The following is a 10,559-nucleotide window of genomic DNA, read 5'->3' as shown; positions in this document are numbered from 1 at the left end:
CACCTATTGAAACTTGAGTCTATTATTTCTTTGTGTGTCATCTACCATCACTGAAAACAGCCTAGCTCAATCCCCTTTGGAGCCACCCTTCACATAGCTGAAAGCTTACCTTCTGCAGACTAAGTAAGCCCAGTTCCCTCAGCCTTTCCTCATACATCATGTACTCCTGCTCCCTGATCATTTTGTTTCCCTTGCTGAACTCTCTCCAATTTGTCCACACTCTTTCTGAATTAGAGAGCCCAAAACTGGATGCAGTACCCCATATGCAGCCTCTCCAGTGCAAAGTAGATGGGAATAATCACTTCCCTCCATATGCTGGCATTACTCCTACTAATGCAGTCCAATATGCCATTAGCCCTCTTGGCAACAGGGGCACACTGTTGACTCATATCAATCTTCTCATCCACTGTGATCTCCAGGTCCTTTTCTGAAGAAAACCCACTTAGCCAATAGGTCCCCAACCTGTAGCAGTGCATGGGATTCTTCCATCCTAAGTGCAGGAGTCTGCATTTGTCCTTGTTGAACCTCATCCAATTTCTTTTGGCCCAAACCTCCAGTTTGTCTAGGTCACTCCCTCCATTATACTTGCTACCCAGTAAGTTCACAGAAAGGGTCACAAAGGCAGTCAAATATTCAGAGAGTTTTTTTTTGTTTCACAATATTCACCCAGTTCTCACATTATTCATTCAATTTTAATATATCTTATATTGTACTTTTCATTTGTAGATGTCAAAGAATTTTACAAGGCTGGTTAAATACCATCACGCGGTTTGATGGATGATGAAACTGCATTAAAGAATTGACCTGGCTTGTCCAACATCACAGTCAATTGCTGAGCTGGTCACCTTGACGTTGTTTAAAGTGTGCCTGATGTGGTGTTTTTTTTTGTTTGTTTGTTTGTGTGTGTGTGTGTGTGTGTACCTTTTTTTTCAGATACTGACAGTTCCATGATGCAACCACCAGACATAATGTCCCTGCAGATGATATCAGCTATTAATAATTCATCGTTGATTCAGCCAGGCTTTTCTTTGCTCAATTTTGATGGACAGGTTTTCTTTTTTGGACAGAAAGGCTGGCCAAAGAGATCCTGCCCCACAGGAGTTTTTGTCCTTGACTTAAAAAAAAGCGAGCTCAAATTGAAGCCTGCATTTTTCTCTAAGGATTCCTGCTATCTTCCCCCTCTCCGTTACCCTGCTGTCTGCAGTGTCAGGGGCAGAACAGAGTCTGAAAAATGCCAATATGTCATCCATGGTGGGAAAACACCAAACAATGAACTCTCTGATAAGATTTATGTTATGGGTATGATGGGCAAGACTAGCAAGAAAATCACCTTTAAATGCACAGAGAAAGAATTAGTTGGGGATGTTCCTGAAGCCAGATATGGTCATACCATTAACATCGTTCATAGCCGAGGTAAAAGAATGAGTGTTATATTTGGGGGAAGGTCATATGTCCCTCTTGGACAAAGAACCACAGAAAAATGGAATAGTGTGGTAGACTGTATGCCCCATGTGGTTTTGGTTGATTTTGAGTTTGGATGCTGTACCTCATACATTCTTCCAGAGCTTCAGGATGGACTTTCCTTCCATGTCTCCATTGCCAGAAATGATACCATCTACATCCTAGGGGGTCATTCCCTTGAAAATAACATCAGACCCCCCAACCTCTACAGACTGAAAATTGACCTGCCACTAGGAAGTCCAGCTGTGAGCTGCACCATCTTGCCTGGGGGGATCTCTGTCTCCAGTGCACTTGTGACTCAGACTGGAGGCAAGGAGTTTGTCGTTGTTGGGGGCTACCAGTCTGACAACCAGAAGAGGTTGGTTTGTAACACAATCATTTTAGAAGATAACAACATAGAGATTGTAGAAAGGGAGACTCCAGACTGGACACCAGATATTAAACACTGCAAGATGTGGTTTGGTAGTGATATGGGTAATGGGGCCATCTTGCTTGGTATACCAGGAGACAACAGGCAGCTAATTACAGATACAAACTACTTTTACATTTTGAGATGTGGAGAAGCAAGAGAAGATGAGGAGGAAGAGGAGGTGGCACAAACTTGCAGTCAGACATCTACAGAAGACCCAGGGGACTCCACTCCATTTGAAGATTCGGAAGAGTTCTGTTTTAGTTCGGAAGCCAATAGATTTGACGATGACGATATTGACACCTATAATGAAGATGATGAAGAAGATGAATCAGAAACAGGCTACTGGATCACCTGCTGTGCCACCTGTGATGTTGACATCAATACATGGGTCCCTTTCTATTCAACAGAACTCAACAAGCCAGCTATGATCTACTGTTCCCATGGAAATGGCCACTGGGTCCATGCTCAGTGTATGGACCTATCTGAGGGCATGCTTATACGTCTTTCAGAGGCAAATGTCAAGTACTTTTGCAATGAGCACATTGATCTTGCTAGAGGGTTGCAAACACCAAAGAAAGTTCTGCCTGTGAAAAAACAACCTATGAAACCATTGCGCAGAAAAACATCCATGAAGGTAGCAACTCCAGTGAAAAAATCTTTTCTCCGGAGATTATTTGAATAAATGTGAGCTAAGGATTAAGGTTCAGCTAGGATTAAATGAAGATATCACAAACCAAAGACAGTTAATAATAGATGGAACACTCCTAGTGGGGTTCTATTTTATTAATTTTCATTATTGGATCATTTCAGTTTAATGGATCTCATGAATCAACATTTATTATGTGCATTGTGGTAGCATTGAGTAGCCCCAATCAAGATTATTGCTCCATTGTGCTGAGCTCTATACAAACACACAGGATGATGTTCAGATAGCCTTCTTCAGATTGAATAGTACCACAACTCCATAAATATCCCCACTGATATTAAAGAAATTATTTGAAGAGTAAGGCACTACCTTGTGTGAATAATTACGTAGACTGCGTCCCACAGGATGCACAGAGCAAATCAATCTACTCAATCAGCTGAACTAGAAAGATTAGATATAATTCATGACTGCATTACTCCAGTTCTACACTGGTATAATGAATTAAAATCAGTGGACTTAAACAAATATTAAACTGGAGTAATACAGTGGTATTTCTGGCCCATTGTAAAAAATATGAAGGTATCAAGGGTCATATCTAATTTGAGAACCTTCTATTTTGGTATGCCTAATTTTGGATCTAATTTTGATTTTGAGAGGTGCTTGGCAGCTACTGATCAATTCCAGCTGGCGTTGTGGGAGCTCAGCTCACTGGAAAATTAGCCTGCTTATTTAGATGCCAAAATATATGTTTTGTTTTAATTTTTCAACGTAGGTCTCATGGCCAGGTACTTCTTATGTAAGAAATATCAGTTGTTCAGTGTGCCATTTATGCATTTTAAAATGTATAGTGAGCTAATAAAGCTTATAATAAAAATGGTCTTTGTTTTGTTTCCTCCTCTTATCTGGGTAGCTAAGCACTATGAATGTCAGGTTAGAAATAGCTCTCTCTTCATTTTCAAACAATGATTATAAATTAGTATTTTACAGATGTCTGAGGCCAAGTCTACATTAGACATTAAAGTCAATTGTAGATATGCAGTTCTAGCCACAGCAATTGTGTAGCTATAGTAGTTTATAGTGTCTAACTTTGCCAATGGGCCATTTTGAGGGGTGGAAACTAATGCAGCTGGGCACTCAAAGAATTCAGATTGCAAAAGACACTGTCAGGGTTAACTGGCCCAATATTTTAGTAATTGTTTGTGTTTTGTAGTACCTGTTTGTAAAGTTCCTGTAAGTCTTAAATTTATTTTGATTGTTTTTGTTACTGTTCCAATTCACTTTAAAAAAATCAGTATAATCACATCAACACTTGTGAGCCTACAATAATAGATCCATGTGTTCACAGTTCAGTTCATATGCATGGTCTTTGAATAAAAATGGATAACGACATGCGCAGGCCAGTACTTTGCATCACCTAAGCAGCTCTGGCCACATAAAACCTCTCAGGGTGTGTCTATACTACAATACTAGGTTGATTTTATTTAATTCAACTTTGAGCATGGGATTTAACAAATGTGATTTTGCATGTCCCCACTAGGTAGTTGTAGTCAATGGACCAGATCCTTACTGCCAGGGGTTGCATAACTCAAGGAGTGATGCACTGTGGGTAGCTATCCCACAGTCCCTGCGACATCTTGGAATTCTGGACTGGGATCCCAGTCTCATGGGATGTAAATGTTGTGGCTGGTGCTAAGTGCCTGTCATCACACTCCCATTTTTCTGTGTCTCAGAACCAGAGCAGCTGTTCACTAGTCTTCTTCTGTGGTACACTTATCTAAGCTACTTTATTTTCACATGGCATTGCTGTGTGTTCCTGAGGTAGCCTTTATCGACCATGCCCTGTGCAATTTGGGCATATGTATCAGCATTTCTTTATGGTAATTTACAGAAGCCTGTGAGAGAACACTTCAATCTGATGAAGCGGGTCTTGGCCTATGGAAGCTTATGCTTATGCTCCAAAATATCTGTTAGTCTATAAGGTGCCACAGGACTTCTTGTTGTTCTCGAAGATACAGACTAACATGGCTACCTCTCTGATGCTTGTCAGCATTTCTTTATCTGGTTCAGAACTCTGCTGGCACTGGACTTTTCCTCCTCCATAGAGCCCCAGCCTCCCAGCAATCAGATACAGCATGTCTCCTGATGGATCCCTGCTGGAGTGAGTTTATGCTTCTGGGCATGCGTGTCCAGCTGTGCTGCTCAGCTCTCCAGGCTGCTTCAACAGGGTATGACCATTCCATAGTTCCCCCAGGACTTTTCCTGCTCGCTTGGCTGAAGAATACTGGAGATCAAAGTGCCTGCCAGAGCATCACACTGGAGCACTTTGACTAATCACCTGTAGGCCAGTAACTTCGAATTACAGTACATAGTGTTTACACTGCTTTAACTCCAGTCATGAATGTCAACTCTGGTTGTACTCCACTCATTCAAGTGGAGTTCAGATGTGGATTTTAAAAGCCCTGTAGGTCGATGGGTGGTTTTGCTTGGATTGGAATTGCTTTTTGAAACTGTGGGGGAGGGATAGCTTGGTGGTTTGAGCATTGGCCTGGTAAGCCCTGGCTTGTGAGTTTAATACTTGAGTGGGGTGGCCATGTATGACTCAGGGGTAAACAGCATGCAGGGAGGGAGACAGTTTGGGATGTGATAGGTACTCCTGTGCATTTAGGGGATTGGACTTACCTCTTGAGGTCCCTTCCAAGCCTATGATGCAGGTATATCTTCATATAAAATTGTAACTGAATTATCAAAACTTTTACAAAAAGCAGCAGGTGTCTGCAATGAGCAGGAGGGTGCCTGTGGTCTTCTCCACTGGCCCTCCACCCACTGTTCCCTGTGTTTTTTGGAGGGAGGGGGGCAATGCATGAAGAAAGAGGATAGAAGATTTGCCATTTTTCACATAGGGTTAGTTAAGAAGATAAAATATAGCACATGTTTAAGTAAATCTCTTTCGTATCTGCATTTTGCTGACTTACATGTTTTATAACCAGTATGGACAACGTCGTGGTCTCTAATCCCACTTTAGGGACATGATTTTGCCATTATTGTCTTTCAAAAGACTCGTTTGTGGATTTTAGTGCATACAAAAGGAACCTAGCATCTGATGTGTCCTCTATCTCAGTGTTTCTCAACCTTTGTTTATAAAGTACTCCTTTTTCAAAAAAAGAAAATGAGTACCCCCAGACTTCCCTTGCATATGCCTGAGAATACACACACCCACCTCATAAGGCTGGAAGGGACCTTCAGAGATCATTGAGTCCAGTCTCCTGCACTCATAGCAGGACATATCAGCATCCCTGATAGATTTTTTTTTTAAAAAAAAGCATACTTGCTCTAGAACCCTGACCCCATCAAAGACAGAGCTCATAACCCTGGGTTCAGTAGCCCAACACTCTAACCATTAAGCTATTTGTTCCCACATGCCAGGGGCTGAAAAACAAGGTACTAAAGTAATCTGAGGTCTTGAAACAAGAGCCATTCAACTTTTCCAGATTATCATACCCTTTTCAGGAGTCAGATTTGTTTTGTATACCACCAAGTTACACCTCACTTAAAACCTACTTGCTTACAAAAACATCACAGAAGACTACTACTGAAAACTTGCTGACTTTCTACCATCTTATAGAATCATAGAACACTAGAACTGGAAGGCAGTTAAGCCAATGAATTAAATTGAGAACCATTTCAGCTGCAGGGCAGAGAACTGCATACCTGAGGAGCAGTGCCCAGCTCAGGTGAGGTGGGGGACTGGGACCAAGGGTGGGCACAGCTGATCAGCTCCCTGACTTCCAGCCTCTGCAGGAGGTGGGGCCCCCCCACCAGAGTTTCCATTCCTGTGGCTGCTGGCCTGGCTCTGCCCCAGCTGGCTTCCAGCTGTGGGGGTTGTTTCCCCCAACCCCAGCTAGGGTTCTGCCCCAGCTGGCTTCCAGTAATGGGGGTCGGGGTCACCTGCCCTGGTCTGGGTTCCTGCGGCTGGTGCTGCCAGCTGGTGCTCTGCCAAGCCCGTTTCCAGCTGCGGGGCTCAGGGGTACCTTCCCCCCTGCACCCAGCCAGGGTTCCCACTGCTGGTGCTGCCAGGTGGGGCTTTGTGGTCCAGACAGCTTCCAGCAGCAGGGATAGGGGTTCCCCAATACTGGCCAGGGTTCCTCCAGCTTCTCGCTGTGGGGGTTGGGGTTCCCCCCACACCTGGGTAGCTGGAGCTGCTGGCCAGAACTCCACACCCCAGCTGACTTCCCTGCGGGCGTCCCTGTGCCTCCCCGAGCCCCCTCCAGCCCCTGAGTGACTCCTAGCCCCTGAGTGTGACTCTTCTAGCCCCTCTGGCCCCTATCCAGCCCCTGAATGTGACTCCCCAAGCCCCTGATTGTGGGGTTTAAGCCAGGGGGAGCGGTTTGGGGATGAGTTTCTTTCCACCACCGCAATTCTGATTAACTATATTAAATGTAGTGTTACACGCATCCCTTGTTAAACGAGTGCATTCCTTATGAGTACTGGCTTAAACGAGGGACATATATACCTACCTTAGTTCACTAGATGAGTAAATCCCCCCCCGCTAATATGAGCTTTACCCTCCACCCCGCAGCCTCAACCTCCCATAGTCTGCCCCTACACCCACAGCTCCAACCTGCTGCAGCCTGATGTCCCCGCTGGCCATGGACACCCCAAACTGCTGCAGCCTGAACCCCCCACCAGCCCTGTGGCTCCAAACTGTGGCAGCCAGACCCCCCTGCCAGCCCTGCAGCCTGACCCCCTGCCAGCCCTGTGGCCTAAAACCACCACAGCCTGCCCCCCGCAGCCAGCCCCATGGCCCCAAACCGCCGCAGCCTGACCCCCCGCTGGTCCCACAGCCTGACCCGCCCCCCCAGCTGGCCCTGTGGCCCCAAACCTCAGCAGCCGGAATCCCCACTGGCCCCGTGGCCTGACCCCCCCTACCCAGCCCATGGCCCCAAACCACCACAGCCTTAAGTCCCCCGCCAGCCCCACAGACCTAAAGCACCACAGCTTTAACACTCCCTGCCGGCCCTGCACACCTAAACCACTGCAGCCTGAACTCCCACCTGCCCATCTCCCCCATGAACCCAACCCGCCACCAGATTTTAACCCTCCCTCCTGCTCGTGGCCCCAAATTGACCCCAGCCTTTAACCACCCCCACACACCCTCCCCAACCCAAAGTTCACTCACCTTTCAAAAGCAGCGCCACCTGCTGCCACTCCTTCCCCAAGTTAGGAGCACTAGGAACCAATCAGAGACTTCTACTTGTATTTTAATGGTAATTTAGTGACCCTCTTATGAGTTTTTGCCTATGAGCAGAAAGTTGGGAACCAATTGTGCTCATATAGCGAGGGATGAGTGTATTATTTTGTTAATATATTTCCCCTTTTCTATGAAATAACTCTTACGAATATATAAACACGAGGGGCACAATTTTATGTTCTTGCCTCAGGCACCAAATTAGCTAGTTAGGGCACGCTCCCCCCCATCCCCCGTTTTTGAATTGCCTTGGGTCACCAATGCCATGTCTACACTAGCCAAAAACTTCAAAATGGTCATGCAAATGGCCATTTCGAAGTTTACTAATGAAGCGCTAAAATACCTATTCAGTGCCTCATTAGCATGCGGGCGGCCGCGGCACTTCGAAATTGACACATCTCATCCAGACAGGGCTCCTTTTCGAAAGGACCCTGGCTACTTGGAAGTCCCCTTATTCCTATGAGCAGATAGGAATAAGGGGACTTCGAAGTAGCCAGGGTCCTTTTGAAAAGGAGCCCCATCTGGATGAGCCACATGGCAGTGAGCCGCATCAATTTCGAAGTGCCGCGGTCACCCACATGCTAATGAGGCGCTGAATTTGCATGGCCATTTTGAAGTTTTAGGCTAGTGTAGATGTAGCCCAAGTCTTGAATTTTCAAAATGGGTCCCCGTCTCAAAAAGGTTGGGCACCACTGGTCTAGACCATCCCCGATAGGTGTCTATCTAACTTGCTCTTAAAAATCTCCAGTGATGGAGATTCCACAACCTCCCTAGGTAATTTGTTCCATTGTTTAACTACCCTGCCAGTTAGGAAGATTTTCCTAATGTCTAATCTAAACCTCCCTTGCTGAAGTTTAAGCCCATTGCTCCTTGTCCTATCCTCAGAGGCCAAGGAGAACAATTTTTCTCCCTCCTCCTTGTAACCCTCTTTAAGGTACTTGAAAACCACTATCATGTACCAAATAAATGAATTGGAATAGAAATATTGTACTTGCCCTTCAGCAAAAGGTATGTGAAACAGTAGAAACAAGTCACTATCAGAATGAACGTTTAGTTTGTACTGACTTTACTGGTGTTTTTTATGTAGCCTGTTGTAAAACTAGGCAAATAGCTAGATGAGTTCATGTACCACCAGGAAGACCTCAGTGTACCCATAAGGGTGCATGTACCCCTGGTTGAGAAACACTGCTCAGTCTCATACAGCACAAACTGTAGTAGTTCACAGAGGTGACAGAGGCTCCAAAACTCACTCATCACTTTTTGAGAAAGTTTGTAAAACTCATCTCTAACACCCACATATATTTGTCTGGGGAGTGAGTCATTAAACTTCTTTACCTCTTAGCAATAGCAGGTACTTTAGCCTCTTTGTGGCATACCCATACATGCTGTCACCTCTTTTGGGGTGAGAAAGTAATTCAAAAGATATTGATATTTGTATGATATAGATAATATTAAGAACAATTTGGCTCCATGTCACAGGTAATGAGCACCAGAATTGTTGGGAGCTGAAGGTGCTCAGAACCTTTGCAAATCAGGTCAGATTTAATAAGGCCACCAAATTCATCAACTGGTGGATTTGAACCAGTGATCAGGAGATGAAAGGGACTCTGCCTCATTATAAGTGCTCTTTATCATCCAGTTTTCCCATATGTCTGAGGAATGAGTATATTGGAAAGTGAAACATAAAGGAATTAAGCTCATCCAAAATCACCAGGAGACTCACTGGGCTGTTTTTAACATTCTCTCATTTTTCATCCACCATTTTGTGTCAAATGTCAACTGAAAGCACAGAATTACAGATACAGAGCATAAAAAGAGAGAGAGCGTGTGTCTGACTTGGAGGAATGCAGGCAATGAAAAGAGACAAGAAAAACTAAGAGGTAGGTGAGAGACAATTTCTGCAGCTGGCTTTGAAGCCATGAATTGGGGTCTACAATTTGATGAAAAGGATGTGAGGAAGCCAGTGAAGAGACTTGTTCTGAGTCCAGCCCTTCTTCACGGTAGATGAATGGAGGTTGAACCTGTTCTGAATAAATTCAGAATGATTATCACTAAATTATTTGCACAGGTACAAAACTATCCAAGACATACAAATCCAAATCTAATGCCTATTTATAAGAACTTTATTTAAAACAAATTTTAAACATAAACAAGCTGGAATACAATAAGTAGCAATAAAAATCTTAAAACAAGTGCGGTGTTACAATGCACTGAAAACATATTAAGTCAGAAATTACCGTATTGTAAAAATCTGGTTCTAAACTCTTTTACTCCACCATAAATCAGGAAAGAAAACCTTATGAAAAAAATAGTTTAAGACCAGAATCAGGGCTCTAGCTTTTCATGACACTTCACAGCACAATTAAATATGCCTTCTATTATAATAAGCTTTTACAGAAACTTTAAACAAAGGAAGATATAGAATATGATTGTATAAAAACAACAAGAGTTCAATGTAATTTTCACAAGACAACCATTGCCCACAATCATGAGGTATTTAAACTACTTATTAGAGTAGGAAAAAAAAAGATTTTTGAAAGCATAAAATGACTACAAGTGTCTCCACTTAGTTAAAGCCTCTTCAAAATCAAACAGCTTAATGATAGACCATTTCTCAAACAGGGAGGGAAAACATAGTATCCTTTCAGCAATCAAGAATCCCTTGCGTTCAGATGCATGGCTGTGTGTCTGTGGTATTGCTTTTCTAGTCTCTGTTGACAAAAGCTTCACTTGCAGATGTTTAGCATTTGAATTGTTTGGTTTAATGAGTTCCAGACTCTCAAGAAGAAAGTCTC

The 10,559-nt window shown here is 43.8% G+C and overlaps 1 protein-coding gene across 1 annotated transcript; it reads left to right on the top strand.

Moving 5' to 3' along the window:
- Positions 1–938: 938 nt before the first annotated feature.
- On the top strand, positions 939–2,555 carry RAG2 (recombination activating 2). The gene has a single exon (XM_074998952.1). It carries the CDS (start codon positions 948–950, stop codon positions 2,553–2,555), a length of 1,608 nt encoding a protein of 535 aa, XP_074855053.1. The 5' UTR covers positions 939–947.
- The last annotated feature ends 8,004 nt before the right edge of the window (positions 2,556–10,559 follow it).

The sequence above is a fragment of the Carettochelys insculpta genome, chromosome 6 (genome assembly GCF_033958435.1).
Source record: "Carettochelys insculpta isolate YL-2023 chromosome 6, ASM3395843v1, whole genome shotgun sequence".
NCBI lineage: Eukaryota > Metazoa > Chordata > Testudines > Carettochelyidae > Carettochelys > Carettochelys insculpta.
Note: the sequence above shows the minus strand (reverse complement) of the source record. Positions and strands in the feature narration are given on the sequence as shown.